Source organism: Ophidiomyces ophidiicola, assembly GCF_022830035.1.
Source record: "Ophidiomyces ophidiicola strain CBS 122913 chromosome Unknown scaffold_6, whole genome shotgun sequence".
Lineage (NCBI taxonomy): Eukaryota > Fungi > Ascomycota > Eurotiomycetes > Onygenales > Onygenaceae > Ophidiomyces > Ophidiomyces ophidiicola.
The window spans coordinates 38,800-57,341 of record NW_026054646.1 but is presented as its reverse complement, the minus strand read 5'-3'; the positions used below and the strand labels follow the sequence as shown (position 1 = coordinate 57,341).

Genomic DNA, 18,542 nt, shown 5'->3' with positions numbered 1-18,542 from the left:
ATTACAGTGGACGAACAATGCCCATGCATGCATTTTTGAGTTTCATTTTCTCCACAATTGGCAGCTTCGCATATCACCCCTCGATCTATATATATCCAAGTTACATATTGGCGGCTACACATAGCCACAGCAATATATTTGTTTCCCTGGTTTTGGCAATGGGGGCCAATATCAAATCTTTCTATTCATTGGTGCCAAACCAAAGTCCTCGAGCATCGGTATGAGAAGCAGCTAGCAACCCAAAAAGCACCTCGATGGGCGCCGGAACCACTTAAGATTCATTATTATTCAAAAGTAGGGTAATATAGCAGGGTTAAATAAACATGAAAATTTCAAAGGGGGTTTCTAACAACTACTGGGGTATTATTCCATTACTGCCAATCATGGCTGAACAAGAAATAAAAAAAAGGGGGAAAGAGAGAAAGAAACTATAAGAAAACAACCAAGAAATAGCATAGTCCAGAATACGGAGTATATTTTCTTGGTTTTAAGGAGAATGAAAGTGCTACAAAGGGAAAAGAAATATCTGTTGGGGGCCGGAGCGGAGGAAATGAGTAATTTAAGTAGTAGAAAGTAAGAAAAGGGGAAGAAAATATATCACAATAACCAAGCGGGGGGAGAGAAACAGATGATTTTTTATCAACAAAATAACAGAAGCAATAGAAGAGTTATAGACCAGCATATATCCGATATCCCCCCAAGAAAGCAAAATGGCAAGTCAAAGTCTCTCTAATTTTCGTAAAAAAAGAAAGGTTCAAAAGGGTGAAGAAGAGGACCTCGCTGTATTTTCTTGTCCAGAATATACCGTATGGTCTGAAGTCGTCAAGACAAAGTAAACAACGCAAAAGAGTTGTGTTTAAGGTGCAATGTCAGTCGAAAAAAAAAACAGAAATGGAAGGCCGAACGCATCAGTTTCACAAAGGCAGGAATGGGGAGATTTTGACTACTTAACATCATACTCATTGCTCGTCCATCCTCCAGCCTGCGGCTGCCAGCTCGCACCGCCTGCGCTCGCATTCATTCCCAGCAACTGGTCCTGCGCCTGGCCCGGCGGCGGCTGGCCGCCTACAAACCCGCTGCCGCCGCCAAGGCCGCCAGTTTCATCGTCATCGCCAAGCCCGAACTCACCGCCGGAGCTCGCATCGAAACTCCCGCCGCTGCGAAAGTCGCTGTTATTATTATCGTCGGGCTGCGCGGCGATCTGGTCCCATTGCAGGGTCTGCAGGGCGGGATACTGTAGGAGCAGAGCGGCGGGGAGCGTGAATGAGGAGGCCTGGCCGTCCATGCCTGCCTGGACGGTCATCGGTTGCGGGACGGGCTGCAGGTGGCCGGTGAGGTGCGGCTGCTGAGGGTGTTGCTGGTGCTGGCCTTGCTGGAGGTATGCGCGTTCGCGCTCCGAGGCTTCTTCGTCGAGGAGGGGCTTGATGCAGATTCTGCCGGCTTCGGATCTAAAATGCCGTCCAAGTGCATCGGCGCGCGCGAAACGGCGTCCGCAACCCCAGTGGCCGCCCCGACCTAGATCTCCGCGACAAACGAATTTCTTCTCTCCGGAATGCAGCCCTTCATGCCGTTTTCGGTCGTGCTGGCGCGCAAATGCCTTGCCACACACGGTGCAGACAAACGGCCGCTCATCGGTATGAGTTCGAAGATGAGAGCGCAAGTTATAAGCTCGAGTAAATCGCTTTGGGCAAAGATTACATTGAAACGTAGCTGGATGTTTCTGTACGCGCTTTGAATCGCCGCCGGTGGAACCAGGCCGTTGGGGATCTGCAAGATCAAGAATGTAGTTGCGGTTGTCTATAGATGAAGTAGACTGTCTGCGATTCTTAGCGGCAGGTGAGACTTCACGGGACGATGGAGTACTCAGAGACCCAACGCTGCGTGGGAACGGCGAAAGAGAGCGCGGATCATGTGGGACAGTGGGGAATGGCGTGAGTGGTGCAGAACGCGGCATTGATTGTGCAAAGGGGTCGGATTTACTTCTACCTCGTCCTGTTTGAAACTGAATTAGCGTTTGAACACATAAATAGGAGTCAACGGCCTCGTACGACTAATAGGTGGGCTAAGAGTATCCTTATCCTGATCAACTTTGTTCATCGTTTCGAACGTTGACGTCCTCGATGGTGGCGCAAAATCAACGCTGATTACAGGCGGAGTCATTTGAGCCGCTTGACCCATCTCACTGGGGCTCGTTTGCGATTGGAGAGTTGGGCCAGGAATATCGGTATTGATCGTATATGTGTCTGAAGGGAGTGTAACAAAATGGTTGTTTAAATTTTGAGTATTAAGAAAAGCGTTCTCATTTGCCAAGTCTCCACCCGGCTGTTGGGCCATCAATCGAGGCGACATGTTATAAGGGGTATGGGCAGGGCTGAACGCTTGGTCTTGGTCTGAAATTGTAAACGACCCGATTCCAAGCGCATTCTCGTAGAGTAGATTGTCTGGCTGAGCCATTAGTAGTGGAGAATGGTTATTTTCAGATATATCGAAGGACTCTTGGGCCAAATATGGCGAATGGGAAACAGAGGAGACGTCCGAATGCTCCGAGGGTGCTCTTCTATGGCCTTGGAAAGACTGGCTTCCCAGCATCCCCTGCCAATCCGAATGGCCATGGCCGGTAACATATGCGGCCGTGGCAGGGTCCAACGATGCCTGGCGCGAGTGCTGTGGGGTGTAAAACGTTCCGGGGCTCGATGCTGGAGACGTTGGGCGCGGCGAGGTGTGCGATTCAGGGGGCGCGAGATGGGGGGGAGACGGGCGAGGCGACGGCATCCTGCTAAGGTCTGCGGGATTCACAGACTGGCTATTGTGGTGCGCGGCCGCCTGCGCCGTCTGGGGGTCGAAAAGCAAAGATGAAACAAAATCTGGAGCCTGATTTCTCTCGCTATACATCGGCAGGTCGTCGAAGGGGAGCTGGTCTGAGGGGAGGAGATTGCCTACACTAGCACCGCCGGCGTCGGCTTTTAGATTGGAGGAATGCTCCAGCTGCTGCAGGAAGCTGGCCTCGAAGGACTGCGAGTAGGGTTGGGGTTGCGTGAAGGACAGGTCTGACGCGGCCGGGGTCTGGAACAGACCAGGATCGAGGGCAGCGGAGGCGGGCATGAACGAGGCGTCGAGGGCGAAGGCGTCTGCGGCCGAGCTCGAGCTGGGGAACCGTGATGATGCGGCGGGGTCGTGGAAGGGCTGCGGATTGGCGCTCGAGGGGCGGATGCCAGAGCTTTTATTGCTGGCCCTCGATGCGGACCTGGCCCGGGCGTTCTGCGGGACATCCATGGCCAAAGGCAAAGTCGAAAATAGATGCGACAAGGTTGACTGGACCAGTCGAGCTCCACCAGGAGGTATTCGAGGGCAGGCAGACCAATAATGACTTGCTGGCAGGCAGACCCAACGGTCGGTTGGTCTCCCGCAGACAAGACGGCGCGGTGTGGCAGTGAACTGGCGGCGGACTCGTTCGTGGGCCCTGGCAGGCCGTGGCGCAGGGCGGGACGGGTGAGGGCAGTCTGGGCGGGCAGTATGTAGGGCCAGAGGCAGCGCGAGGCAGATCGAGGAGTGTCACGAGAGGGAGAGAGTCGATATTCGCAGCGAGGAGGAGCAGGAAGGGGAGGAGGCGGCAGCGGTGGTGGTAGTGGTGGTGGTGTTGGTGGTTGACGTGAAGATCGGGATGGTCGGTGAGGGCGGAGAGGGAGCGAGGAGGGAGAGAAACACCCCGCAGGCGAGAAAGCCGACTTGGCTGGACAGCACGGCGACCACGACTAGACAGCCGGCGAGAGCAGCGCAGAGCCGTTGCGTCAACGACGACGATGAGTTAGTTAGTTCGCAGGCCGTTGAGGACGAGCAGGCGATGTGGAAACAACACGAGCAACCAAGTCGAGTCGGGCTCACTAGCGAGCCGGGATCGCGCTGGACGGGCAGGCAAGGCGGTTTGCGCTGCTCAGCCCCAGTCAACGAGAGCAGAGAGGCAGACAGGTAGGCACAGAGAGAGCGAGCGAGAGAGAGAGAGAGAAGAGAGGCAGAGGCAGAGCTAGTAGGGCTCGTTGGCTGGAGATGCGCCCGCGACAGAAACACGAGAAGCGCCCGAAATAGATTTGCGACGATGCGCCTTCGCTCGATTCCCCCGCAGCGTCACGCCTACACGCGCCAGGCCAGCGGGAATCAGCATTCACAGGTACATATGGAGTGTCTATGCACAGCTCTTTCTCCCTCATATTCACTCCCGCAGTCCAGCTGCAGCCCTCTCGGCCTCCCTGTCGACCGTCGTGGACACGGCCCCAAACCCTCCCAGCCTTGTCTGCGACATTCGCGCTCGTTGGCCGGCCACGCCGCCCATGCCTACAGATGCCTGCTGTGCCCAGCAGTCTGATCGAACAGCATGCCCTCCGGTAAGCAGATCCCTCGCAGCTTGCCGCAGCGTTGGAAACCCAAGTACGGAGTACAGAGTAGTAGGCAGTGGTCGTGGGCTACGAACCGCTGATTGTCGCCCCCTTTGACAGCACGGCATCAATTAGGCATTTCCAAAGAGCCCTTCATTACTCGCGTAAGTAGTTAACTATCCCAACGCCCAGCGTATGCAGCTTGCCTGAGCAAGATTCCAATACCGTTCAGCCAGCGGAGAAGACGGCCTCTCACAGGAGCGGTATCGATCCGTGCATAGGATTCAGCCCGGCACTCGGCGACCTTGGAGCAACTCAGCTGGAAATGAGAATAGCCAGCAAGATTTCTTAGCAGAAGCCTAGCGAATCAAGCAATCGTACGGGCGACAGTACAACGCTGCATGCACCACCCCCCGGGAAAGCTTGCAGACAAGTCCGGCCACATCTCCGAACCTCATATTAATAGTTGCTCAGACCTGCTCCTACGTTCCCCGAAGGGCCGAACCGGACTTCCTCAGCTAACCGGCGGGAGGAACGAAAGGAATCTCGAAACCAATTTTTGCTGTTGGACGGCCGTTTCTCTCTCTCTCACTCTTTAGCCGCCCAGCCCGGGCGGGAATCCATCCCAAAAAGACTGTTTTCACAGCGTCCAGCCTGTCCTTGGATTTTCTTTTTGCAAACTCAATGTCTGGTAAGTTCGACGTATTCTTGTAGTTTGAAGTATTATTATTAATGCGATAGGGCTCGATGATGCAAAGGCTAAGTTGTACCTCCCATAGAGCCGACACAAGAAATGCCAACTGTTGCTAAAAAAACAAAAAAAACGTCCAAGCATGCAGATCCCCTGTATGCAAAGGTTGATGCCAGCGGCGAGGATCGCCATGCATAATGGCGCTCCCTGCACTTGTTCCTTATTCCATGCACGTTTCCCCCAAGAAGAATACAAAAGAACCATTATTATCACAAAGTACGGAGTATGTATTTCCAATATATATGTAGAGATATTTGCCACAATGCTGTCCCCCAAGTATGTGAAAAGAATAAAAAAATAAAAACAACACCAAAATGCAAATCAAACAAACAGCACCAAAGGCACAGATGTGTGGTATCCAACTTCCAAAATGCCCAGATGCCAATAATGCCAAATTATGCCCACATGAGAATATGCCCCAGGACCCATCAATTTACATGGAATACAACTGTATCAGCCGGACTCTTTCCAAGCACCTTATTTAATGGATGAGTGCTGAGCAAAGAAACGATACAGGAATAGCGGAGAAGGAATGGTAGGAAACAAGTGAGAAATAATAATAATAAGAGAGATGGAAAATCTCTGAGCCTCCCAAATCCATAACTTCCTTTATTCGAGAATCCTTGACCAAAGTGAAAAAGGGGGAAACGGTGTATTATATGCCTTGGCAAAGGTCATGGAAGTGGATGATAAAAAAAGGTAAAGAAAACTCCGCCCTAACCCTATTTATTCCAGAAGATGCATGGTAAGGGGTATCGTAAATATGTTGTATATGTTTTTCGAGCCGGGGTATGTTTGTCTGGGGTCTGTATTCTCAAGAGAAAAAAAAGTAAAGCACAAACAATAGACACAACTTTCATAGAATCAATATCGGGGTCCCATATCTGGGGGTATTCATCGAACCGCCGCAAAAATATAGATACGATGGGAAACGCAATTTCGATGCGATAGATGTCGTCTCATATTCGGTCTGTGGGAATAAGAAAGAAGTCGAGAAAAAATTAAAATAGAATAAAAATTATCCGTTCATTTAGGTTCATGGAATCATGGGTCTCGACCTTCCACCAACAGACTTCGACCTTCTCTTGCGACCAAAGATAATGCCTTCGTCGCTGCTATTATCTTCGTCCTCATCATCGCAATCATACTTTATTTCATCCTCGTGCGATCGGATATATGTATCATCCTTTGAAACTGTGATCGTCTCCCCTGTGCGAAGGATCGGGGATATTTTGCGAGGACCCTTTTCTTCTAGTATTGAGGCATAAAACCCTTCGTTTGACAGCGAAGATGCCCCCGATACCACAGACGGTATGCTTGGGTGCGATGTACAATAAGATATTCCGCTGGTGAAATCATCAGCGGACGACGAGGACATCGTGGCTGCAGAGGGGGGTGAGGTCATGGGCCGTGGCGGGGGAAATTTGAACGCTCCAGTGTGTTCAAATTCCATCTCTCTCGCAGGGAATATTTGGCGGTTGTCTTGATTGTCCCGCGAAAGGCCTAGACCTCGCCTTCCACGGGCGGAGGATTCTGCAAGAGTACGATGTCGGAAAAGAGTATCCTGAGTCAGTCGAACAGGGTGGGCCGATTTATTCTCGATGTTTTGATGCGATATACTCCGTCGATGGCGAGCAAGGGGCCGAACAGTAGGACTTCGGTATTCATTATTCCCATTTGGAGTCAGAGAAGTTGCTCGAATATCGGGGGACTCAAGGTGGCCTGTTGCAGATGCAGTGCTCACAGCAACACTAGGAGCACTGTGGCCGTCGCCGTCAAACGAAGAGTGGTCTGAAAATGGAGACCTTTCCCGGCGCCTCTCACTCAGCGTAAAGGTCTTGACCAATTTCCGCCCTGCTCCCCCAAATATTCCACCGAAATGCGAACCACTTGGGGAAGAAGGTACATCCAATTCATGTAGTGGTGGTTCGCGTTTCATCGGTCGAATAGTCTTAACTGATGCGGCGTTTGAGAAGTTTGACGTAGTTCGTTCAGGTAAATCGGGTCGACAATCGCGATCAGGAGACCAATTCCCAGACGAACCAGCACGGCTCAGGCAAAAATAATTTTCAGTTTCTCCATCGACAGGGCTTGCGACTACACTCTGAGACAATGGGTGGTCCCCTTCTCGATTTGGCTTCGGTGTTTTGATCATTTCCTCGTCGCCTCGCAGGCTTGACCGGCGTAATTCCCGCAAAATATCCTTACCGACAGTCATACTACTTGCTGAGGAGACAGACTGGGCATCACTGGAAGTAACAGAACTAGGAGCTCTTTTTCGAGATTCTTTTGAACGACCAAAGATATTACCTCCCCATCTCGCAACATTTGACCTAACTCGTTCAATAAATGGCACTTTGGTGACGGCACGTGTAACCTCCTCGTTCGATACTTCAATCTTCTTGCCCTTGCTCTGGTACCCAGGGTCTGTTTGCTCAGCCCAGACTTGTGGATCTTGAATATCTTGAAGCAACCATTGATGATGTTTTATGTCTTTGACAGTGATGCGTTTCGTAGGATCTTTTTCGAGAAGTCGTCGTAGTAAGTCTTGTAGCTCGTCATCGATTGGCTCGTAAATGAGTTCGCCTTCAGCTCGTTTGTTGACATTCGGCTGCTGGGTGGAAGGACTGTGAGCCTCGACTGGCTTTAAGCGTTGCCTTGGAATGAACACATCATTCTTCACGATGTTGTGAAAGAGACCGTATTCATCGTCACCAACGAAGGGAAGTCTCCCAAATACCATTCCGTAAAGGGTAACACCCAACGACCACACATCTACTGCGCCCGTGATTCTAGGCACCTTGCCAATTTTATCCTCGAACTCAGTACCTGTATAACAAAGCTCAGGTGCGTAGAAGGCGGGTGTTCCAACAGTCTTGGAGAGTTCGCGGGCATCGTCCAGTTCTGTGGCATCGGTCTCTGCAACTTGCTCATCTTCGTCTTCTCTAATTGGTCTTCCAAGATACGAAACACCAAAGTCTGAAATCTTGACCACTCGGTTTGCTGTTACCAGAAGATTCGCGGGCTTAATATCACGGTGGATAATTCCCTGGTAGTGAAGATATTCCAAACCAAGGACTGCATCTCTAAAAGCAGAACGAATTTCAGCGATCGTCAGGCAAGGCACATATCCCATATCATCCTCATCAGAGAACCAGTCCGATTCTGAAGTTTGATAAGCCAGTATACTCGAAGCCGTACTAAAGCGTCGGTTCAAAGAAGGGTCCGAGACAAAAGCGTTACACAGGGTTCCTTCTGTCACGACCTGTAAAGCTGAGTCATGCAAACGTCTTTCAAACTCACCAGAGGATGAAATAGAACGGGAAGGAGACGTCAATGCCTCCATATGATCTTGAACAGTAGATGTTGCCAGGGGCGACAAGGTATACTCAGGACCAAATTCATCGTCGGATTCAGCGCCATGCTCTAAACTCCAGGCGGGGATTCCGGCCATCTGTGTCGATATAGATCGCTTCTTTTTTCGTATAGCTTCTCGCCGGTGTCGACGCATCTGCATCCTCGCCACATACTGCATACTTTCTTCAATAGCAGATGTAGGCTCTAGGATGCCCTGCTTTTCTCTTTGAAATCGCCTTTTATCCACGGTGACGATTTCTTTGAGGCCCTTTTTTCGCCATACAATTTCCCCGTTTTCAACATATTCAAGAACAATGTAAACTTTTTGCTGATTTGGATCATCGATGACTTCGAGTAGACCAACGACGTTTGGGTGGCGAGCCTTCTTTAGTATGGCAACCTCCTTTTTTACTTTGTCTTCAGGATTCCCGAGTTTACCTAATCGCCGTCGCTTAGAATATCGTTGCACAATTTTGATGGCTACTCTCTGTCCGGTTCTCATATGACGGCCAAGCTTGACTTTTCCGTGTTCTCCGCGGCCTAGTTCACCGAGGATTTCGTACTCGTTGATAAGTTTATTTCCGGTTAGCAAATCCCGATCGACTTCAACAGTATGCGTTCTAACAAAATACGAGTATCATTAATATAAATGTCTCTCAAAATAGAGGTGGTACAGGGTGGGCATACTCTTTTGGTTCCTGGAAGTGGGTAGAATGCAAATATGACTTATGTATATGGAGGTCATCTGAGCCGACCGGTGGTGCAAATGGGCCCGAGAAGAGTCCAGGACTTGACATAGGAGTATTCCCAGCTGTTCTCGAGGTCTGATCGACGAGGTTCCCAGTCCATATCTGGGCAGGCGACTGAGAAGAGTGAGCGCAGTGAGAAGGATACGAGCTATGCGACCGAAGGAGCGGCGGTTGGTATGGGGTAGGGTAGATCTGTTGTTGGAGGACGGCGTAGGACTGGTTGGGATACACCGGAAGATCGTCTGTCCACATATCATCTTTGACAGATTGTTGTGAGACTTCCGTCAGTGGGCTTAACGGAGCCAGCTGGTTTACCTCGCCAGCACGCGGGGTGGTCGAGCTAGGCGACAAGGTCAAAGGGCAATTACCGGGATCTAAATGGCCGCCAGCTTGGCCCGCGAGCGAACCAAGGGAGCTTGAGGAGGTGTTGGTAGAAGCCGGCCTCGAGGTGTTGGAGGAGTGAGGGCGGTAGGGAAATAGGCTGAACTTTTGGGACAGGCTCCTGCGTTCGTCGGGCCGCCCTTCGCATTGTTGCAAGCTTCGTTGCCTCGTCAGAGTATTAGACAGCTGCCTTGAGATGGGGCTCATCGTTGGTGATTGGCGCGCGGACCCATTTTTTTCGGGACGATTGAGTGTTCCGCTTTCTGACTCACTCCGCGTGTGTCGAAAGCGGCGCTGCCTTCGCGGTCTTCCTCTGCCATCCCAGTCGTCGCCAGATTTCCTAGAAACTCCTTTCTGTGCATCCGTCATGCTGAGTTTAGTGTCCGGGGTCTGCCCGACTCGAACCCACAAGTGATTCGAGGCCGAAACGGTCCAGAAAGAAATAGTTCCACCACTCTATAACAAGTCAGGAACAGTTTTTTATATCCACATTGCCACAATTGGAATTGCCTGCGTGCGCCCTGCACTCAGTTGTACGGTAGAGCTTGGGCGTCCATATCAGGTCCGGGGCGTTGAGGTCGGGAGCCAGCACCGATCCCAGGTCGAATCCGGCTGGAGATTGAGCAGACGGGCGCAAGTTCGGGATGCAGTGGAATAGAGAGGCGCAAAGAGAGCGAAACGTGCGGTAGAGGGAAGTCAGCCAAGAGGTCGATATGGTGGAAGACAGGCGTTGGCCGGCAATAAAACCGTTTGCACCGCTGGAGAGGAGGCGAAAAAAAAAAGGATTACAACGGAAAGAATATGTAAGCGAGAAGTATGAACAAGCACGAAGGAAAGACGGGACGTTCCAGCAGGCGGGTGTGGGTGCGAGCCGGCGAGGGCGAGAATGACTGAGCCGTGAATAATCGAGTCTCGTCGTTCGCTCGGGGGGGCAAGAGCGAAGTTGATGTACTTTTTTGGGCGGGGAGGGGAGCGGTACTAGCGCGTACGTTGCGTATCGAACGGCCGGCCGCGATTGGGCCGCGCCCGCGTGCAGACGTGCGCCCTATGCACGCTAGTAACGACGGTACGGGCTTGTACCGCTGGTACGGCCGCTGGGAGTCTCCAGCGCACCGCACCGTCTATCGTATCGTATCGCCCGCCTGCTGGGAGGTCGACGTTGGCGGAGGAGGCAAAGACCAGCCAGCCGCCCGCGCACCCGGGCGGCACGCCCCTCCGTGCGCGGCCGCCAGCGCGCTCGCCAGGTCGGGGCGGGCTCCGGGCAGCGTGTCTTGGCCGCAGGGTGTATTCGTGGGCGTGCTTCTTATCATCGTTTGGACCCTTGATGGATATCCACCAGGGGTATGCATACCGGGAGTGCGGGAGTACGATATTCCCCTACGCCGGCCCATGGCACCCATGCATGCCCGGCGCTTTTGGGGCCCCAGCAGCTAGCAGATTTCAGTTGCACGTCGTTGAGTCTCGAGGAAGCCACTGCCGCGCAAGTGGCGGTGGGATGCTGCCCTCTCCTCCCTCACCGCGAAGCGACCGACCATGGCCTGTATTCGTTAACTAGCCTGCCGGGCGTGTCGATCTGAATTCAATGCTAAACCCGAGCGCAGGGGCCACCTAAAAAAGCGACGACCAGGATCATCAGGGCCAAGCCGCGCCGACAAAGTGACTTGCAGAGCCAACAGCGTCCGCGCTGCAAAACGAGCCTGATACGCAGCGCCAGAGCCACCGAGGAATCCCACAGGGGAGCCACTCACGTGTGAGCGCTGTCTGCGTCGCGGGCAGCACCAGCTCGCTGCACCAGCCCACGCGAACCCCTCTCACCACCACCACCGCTGCCGCCGCTGCCCACGCCCGGATCGCACTGCTGGCCGCTGGCCGGCCCTTCGCACGGCCTGTCCAGACGGCCGTCCTCGCCTTGAAGGCGCTCAAGTGTGGGCGCGAAGTTTCATCATAACCAGTATCTGTCGATACGGCGCCATACGCGTATTTTTGGCTAGGCAGGCCTGGGAACAGGGTTATCTCAGGGATGCGAATATGCACGTCGGGCGGCCCAAGCACCACCACCCTATCCATTTCCCTCCAGCTCGCGCCAGGCGTCGTTATCAAGTTTCCCACCATCCCTGTCTCCACGGCCGTCGAACGTCGTTGATGCTGAGCGATAAAACACAGGCGGCCGCGTGCTGGCTGCCTTCCAAAACGAAGCCACCGCTGGCCTCTTGCTACGAGTTCCACCCCCCTGTTCCAATCTTCCCAACGTGAAACAATGTGGTGCTGCTCCACCAAACCCATGAAAAGCGTGTCCGGAGCTTCCAAGACAACCTATTATTATTTCAACCTCCCAACGCCGTGCTGCTATGGAACCTCAACCTCCCAAGGTGCTACGGGGCATTTTGACAAATAAATCCCTTGAGACGGGTCGATCCCCCCCCATCTTCTCCCGGCATCGAGTTTCCGCCGAATATTGCATGCCGTCTGTTATGCATTATTATTATAGCTAATTAACTCTTTCGACTGATCTGTTGGCCAAAGTGGTTTCTGAATAAATGGCCGTCTTGGCCGCTTTGCCCCAGTCTCGGGGGTGGGCACCAAAGCCCGAACCACGCCCGGTTTGGCCATATCACTCGTGTCCCTCGAGGATGGACGCGGCACGACAGAGTGCATTCTATACAATATTATCCCTGGACGGAGCTCGAGCCCAGACTTACAACCATTCTTTTTTCATCTTCTTTGTTGCTTCTCCCGAACGAAAAGCAATTATTATCATTTGAAATCCGCGGCCATCATTGGCACCAGGAGAGCACGCCATACCACCCACCGGCGCTGGTGTGGGTTTCCCGACTCCGTTATTTCGCTGCGACCATCAGCCTCGGTGGGTAGTGCAAAACGCCTTTGTATCTTTTGTAGAGCGAGTGATCCCACGTCGAGCTCCCAGCAAAAAGGGTTCTCCGCGAAGCGCAGCGCACGATCTGTGCTCTTCGTATGATGAGCTATTTTTTCTTCTCTGGTGCATAGCGTTTTCCACGGCGCGTCGTATGAGCTGACCAGCAGCCGCACACCACGTAATCGAAGGAGCGCGCACGCACACAGCTGTTCGAGCTGCTGAGCTGCCGCGTCGATATCAGATGCATCCAGGCTGCACAGCGCATATCACCCCGTCCCAGACTGTACTAACCCCTTCGCCGTAACATACGCGTCACGTGCATACGCAGCCTGCACGACACGGGCGCGCTAGTCCGCATCTGGCCGGGCGTGCATCGCTCGCTTGAGTTTTGGCCTCTGGCATGCTTTCTTCTTTGGCGGTTCAGCCGCCACTCAAATAATAATGAACCGGGCAGCACAGCCAGGCCTGCTTGGGTTACAAGGCCTGTCTCCCTAGTGCTGGCTGCCCTTTTGGCTGCCCGCACGGACACCCTCTCCTCCCGCCGCCTGCGAGTCGAGGCCGACTAACCTGCAGCTTAATAAATGGCTTTCCGTTTAACGAGAAAGGATCTTTAGTGTGCTGATGGCCTGGTTGAGACCTCAAAGGTTGTTTTTGCGGCACGAATCATGGGCCCGCAGGCACCGCCGCAAAATGCTTGATAGCGACGCTCCAGCCGGTGCTTTTATTGGCCCACTCAGGGCCGTCCACATGCGAATAAGTTGGCACTGCGGCCGTGAGCCATGATTCTTACGTATTACAAGCAGCGTATGTACGGAGTATGTACTCACGTATCGATGGATCGGGGTCTTGCAGAGCTAAACCGGATATTGGAACAAGTGCTGCCACTTCGCTGCTACCAAATATCTCGTGCAGGAGCAGTCCTGATGGGTAGCATCCAAGCCGGGGTTCTTCCGTGCAGGGATACATGACAAGACGGGCATCTAAGTGGACTAACCACACCACGCCCTTGCATGGCAGCCACGGAGTGCAGGAAGAGTCCGCAGGGGGGGGCTGAAGAACGGAGAACGTCTTAGGGGATTTGCTCCATCGAGGTAGCATATATGGCTTGTTTACTTGCGGGCGATCGACATGAATATGGGTTGGATTTAAATAGCCTGTGGAGGGCCTTGCGTCGAAGGGCTGGAGACAGGTAATGTTTGTACAGACCCGGGTGTACGGCGACTAACGGCTGGCAAAACTACATGACTGGTTTTCATATGTTAAATGCATCTCCCCTTAGTCAAAATTCAGTGGCGATCTCGACATCGGATGAGCAGCGTCCGAAAAGGTCTCCTTCGACCACCAAAAACCTCGGGTGACGTCAGGCATCGGCCTCGAAGATCCGGGGCTCGAATGTCCACTGCCAGTAGTATTTTTGTCTCTTCTATTTTGCTTAGGCGAGATGCGAATGTCCCGTGTACACTCCAGTCCGCCAGCGCCACAGGCGTGCATCATTTGACAAGGCAACGCGTCGTTGATGGTGGGCAGCCGCCGGAGATTGGCTGTACACCTTGATAAGCCGAACTATGAGAAACACCACACCATCAACGCGCCTCCTGGACAAGTAAAGTGCGCAGTTTCCGCGTAAATCGGCATGACACAGCATGTCCTTTTGTACGATCTGGAGCTCTTGGCGTGAGGCAGACACCCCAAACGTCGTCGATGCCCGGGCTGGATGACCATGCTGCACGAAATATGCAATCTACATATCTTTGGTTCAGGACGGAATACCCCTCGGATCAGCCTTTGCGCAGAGATACGGTGAAAGCAATACAGGCTCATCCCTTTATCAGTGCGCCACTCTAGGCTCCTGTCGTTGTTCTGTGGATGGTTGGATGGGTGGGAGAAGACATGCGCTGAGTGGCTTGGGGCAGCCGAGCATCCCTGTTTGGCAGGAGATCTCCCCTTTTAAAGCTCAAGCGCAGAGATCGCATTGGCTGATGGCTCCAGGCGGCCAGAGTCAAGTCACGAAACACACGCAACAGGCCACGACGTCCAACACCTTGCATCCGCTTAAGACATGTCGTGGGCACATCATCGACGCTAAAAGCCTCGAAGGATGCCTTGTCCTTTCTTTGTATGACACGCACTTCACGCTCCAAGCCTGCAGTCTTCAGGCGCCTGGCCTTCAGGTCGCTGCACCGTCGATCGTCGCGTAGGAGTCCGCGACGGATCCTCGCGGCGCTTACGTCATACTTCTCGGAATAACATATTTCCGTAGCCCCACCGTTCATGTCACGCATGCTAGCGGCTTGGCGTTTACGTTGCCGCGCAACCGGCGGCTTCCATCATTGTTGACGGCAAACAAGCGAATTGTTGATATGAGAGCGCTTCGCCTTGTTTCAGACCCCAAAAGCACTTTGACGACTAGCCGCCTAGTGCGCGCGTACTTGCAGCTTGCCCCGCCTCGTGTCCGTGAGGAATTTATGTTCTATTCCTTTGTCAAATCCCCTCTTCCAATCGGCTGGTTCTACTCGAGGAGGCTCCGCTATGGGAATACTTCATGTATGAGCTTCTGTGACACTTGATAATCAGACCAGCTTTGTTTCGCCACTGCCCACCTATCACATATCGAGCGCATCGATCCTGCGCAACAATGGTGTGATCCCGCAGAACAACTCACATCGAATGTCTTTCACCCCTGCAGTCGCCATGGTCAAGGCTCTTTGGATTGGAACTTTCATTCAACTTCTTGTAGGGCTGGTTAGCGGTGATCCTCCAAAGTTGCCGTACAATCCTTCCTACATTTGGGTACCCTCTTCCGAAAATGGCTCCTCTCTAGCATACATCCTTTTACCGACTTCTCAAGGCTCAAACGAACTTCAACTACAAGCATTCAATATATCGGCACCATTTGACACGTCTGCGCCACCCCTTGTGAATGTAAGAAACAAGCCACCTTTCTTATCCAATAATGGCATCAAGAGCATCATCCCTCTACCCAACAAGGATGGTGTTCCAATGGTCTATGCTGGCGACTGTGAGTCTGGCGCTGCTCAGCTATGGCGTTTTGTCCCAGATGCTCGTCGTCTTGGTGAAGGAACTTGGTCAAATCTATCATTAAAAGAGGTCGAAAGCAAAGAGGGTCTTGGAAGAGTCGGCCCCAATAATCTGGCTGCAGCAATCACTTTCCCCGCTCTAACGAGGGGTAACCTTTTTGATGTTTATGTTTTTGGTGGGATGTGCCCAGTTGTCGGCGGAGAGGCGAAAGGCTGGATGTCCAAAGCAAATTATTCTCGAGAAATGATCGTGCTCGACCCAACGAAGTCGCCTGGTGACGGTTTATACTTGGCTTCTATGTTATCGAGCAGGTCCCCGCCAGTCCGCCAAGCCGGTTCCACCATAACTCCCCTGCTCCCTACGCATTCAAACTCTTCAACCGGAAATCAGCTTCGCCAACAGCGATTTGCCCTGGTCGGGGGTCACACGCAAGATGCCTTTATTGACATGTCAAGAATTGCACTGTTTTCATTACCAGAAGGTACCTGGAGCTATGTTCCAATCACCAATTTGCCAACCTCGTCAGGGCAGCAAAGTGTACGTGGCATCGAGCCACGATCGGGACACACTGCCATTTTGGCACCTGGAGGAGACAAACTCATTATTCTAGGTGGTTGGGTGGGCGACATTACAGAGCCAGCCCAACCGCAGCTCGCAGTCCTACATCTTGGCGAAGACTATGGTGGCTCAGGGGAATGGGCTTGGAGTATTCCGAAGGATTCTTCTCCCGGCATACCGAAAGGTATTGGAATCTTTGGTCATGGAGCGGCAATCCTACCGGGAGGCATCATGGCTGTTGTCGGTGGATATGAAATTTCGCGGTCATCGAAACGGTCCGTCTTGGAACGTCGTGATAACACACAGGTATATCTTTTCAATATGACATCCGAAAGTTGGATCACGTCTTATGCTCCCCCTGAAAAACCTGGCCCCGTGCATAGTCCCGGCCCTCTGTCTTCCATGGCACAAAAGGCAGGATTGGGTGTTGGCCTTGGGGTTGGAATATCCGCCGCAATGGCCGCCCTGGTCTTTCTTTTCTGCGCTCGAACGCGTCATCGGAGGGTGCATAAACGAAACCGCGAGCAAGAGCTTCGAAAGCTAGCGCTTGGTGCCGAGCGACCGCATATGAATGTTAGTGAGACCCCTAGCGGCCTATACCAGCCCATGCTTCCAGCAACTCCGAGCCGACCAAGAGCCAATTCACACCACGACAGCGATTGGAACGACAAAAATGCGTCAGCTGCAGAGAGAACAAGCCTTTTGGTGGATACCACCCCTACTAGAACGTCCGTGGGAATGGCCTCAAAAACATACCAGCCCGCAGGATACTCAGACGATTTGCGACGGCCCTCTACTCTTGGGATTATCCACCCCATTGACGAAGGAGAAGAGTATGGTGATTACCCACAGGCTGGTACCGAACCGTCTGGAGCTCGAGGCACACATCGGCATAGTAAAAGCTCAGCAATGTCGGATCCATTTCGAGATCCTCCATCGCCCGTCAAGGCTTGTCTTTCACCTCAAATGATCATCCCGCCTCGTAGCGTTGACAGCAGCAATACAGAATGGGCACATGGGCATGGATCCAATGTTATGACACCAGCAGTTATCCAGGGCCGACGAACTGACTCACTTAGCAAAACAGACCGTACGCTGTCTGGTCTCTCTGAATCTTCAGGATCTACCATGTCAACATCCTCGTATAGAACAAACTCCATGGGATTGAATCAGATGTCTGCTTTCCGGCACAGCTCTCTACCATTAATTGAAATGCCCGAGGAATCAGCCTTTAGTCTTGAGCTGCTCACTAACGAGCTAAAGTTGAGGTCAGATAAGACTAGCAATGAAAAATTGAGTCGCCCAGAGAGCGGGTCGCTGCTTGGTAGCTCCTTGCTGCCGTCGGAGACAGGGGAGCCACCTGTCCAGAGCAAGAGTAAAGCATTGGACTGGGTCGGATCCGTTCGTCGTGCGCTCAGCTTCAAAAGGTCAGACACGTCTGACTCAAGCCTCGCTAATTCGGACCCACCGCTAGGCCTCGAGCGTAGCTCCAGCTCCAGCCCGACGAAAAGTTTCTACAGCGCGCAGGAACACATGTCGGGGTATTCAGACGACGGCGCCAAACCGCCGCGTCGGGCATTCAGCACGAACTCGTCCGCTTTGCAGCGCAAACAGGGCGCGAAGGACTGGAACGTCAAGCGATCATCCACCGAGCGATCTACGCTGCTCCGGAGAGGAACATACGAGGATGCGCTGTCGGCGGGCCGACGAACCGGTGGCAGTAGCAGCAAAGACATGGATTCTCCCGCCCTGGCCGGCTATGATGACGAGGGAGACGACGAAGAAGAGGACGACTGGGATGTGGAGGCCGCGGCAGAGGGCCGAGTAGTGCAGGTTACGTTTACGGTGCCCAAGGAGAAGCTGAGGGTTGTCAACGCAGGAGCTGGGGATGGGCTGGACGACGATGATGATGGTAACGATCATGGACGGAATAATGCAGCAACGGCCAGCAAACAATGACGGGGCGTCGTGAGATTTGATGTAGATCCGGCATCAAAATTGGGAAAGTTTATGATATTTTTCTACCATCAAGCTGCATGGCATGGGTTTCCAGGGCCAAGGTGTACTATTTGGAGGCATATTCTTGGTTTTTTTGAGACGTTTCTGAGATTTGTGGGTTTCCCTATTTTTTTTCTTAGTATTTAGTCAGTTTCACGAGCTTCCATTCGTCTTCTTTGCCCATTGGCCTTATTTCGGATATTGACCCCCCTGTTCCGCGCGGTGCCAGTGCATGGGCTGCAAAGCCAATTCGCTGCCAAGCGCTGCATCCATTTTGATCGGCGGCAAACGCTGGATGGAGGACAACTAGATCTTGCAATCGCAACTGCGTAGGGATAACGATATTCTCGTTTCTGCATATGGCCGCGTGCATTTGAAACTGCTGTTCCAATGCCACCCAACAGGAGCTGAAAAGGCGAGCAGGCGAGCAAAACAGAATACCAGAGAAAATACCGCAAGTGGTG

At 52.8% G+C, this 18,542-nt stretch overlaps 3 protein-coding genes across 3 annotated transcripts; 1 reads left to right on the top strand and 2 right to left on the bottom strand.

Moving 5' to 3' along the window:
• Positions 1-943: 943 nt before the first annotated feature.
• Positions 944-3,273, bottom strand: CRZ1 (DNA-binding transcription factor; the record flags this gene model as incomplete). The annotated part of the gene is made up of 2 exons (XM_049251260.1): positions 944-1,992; positions 2,049-3,273. 2 exons carry the CDS (start codon positions 3,271-3,273, stop codon positions 944-946), a joined length of 2,274 nt encoding a protein of 757 aa, XP_049109560.1.
• Positions 3,274-6,157: 2,884 nt separating this feature from the next.
• Positions 6,158-9,815, bottom strand: LOZ57_002181 (uncharacterized protein; the record flags this gene model as incomplete). The annotated part of the gene is made up of 2 exons (XM_049251259.1): positions 6,158-9,098; positions 9,166-9,815. 2 exons carry the CDS (start codon positions 9,813-9,815, stop codon positions 6,158-6,160), a joined length of 3,591 nt encoding a protein of 1,196 aa, XP_049109559.1.
• Positions 9,816-15,174: 5,359 nt separating this feature from the next.
• LOZ57_002180 (uncharacterized protein) lies at positions 15,175-18,039 on the top strand (the record flags this gene model as incomplete). The annotated part of the gene is made up of 1 exon (XM_049251258.1): positions 15,175-18,039. One exon carries the CDS (start codon positions 15,175-15,177, stop codon positions 18,037-18,039), a length of 2,865 nt encoding a protein of 954 aa, XP_049109558.1.
• Positions 18,040-18,542: the final 503 nt, after the last annotated feature.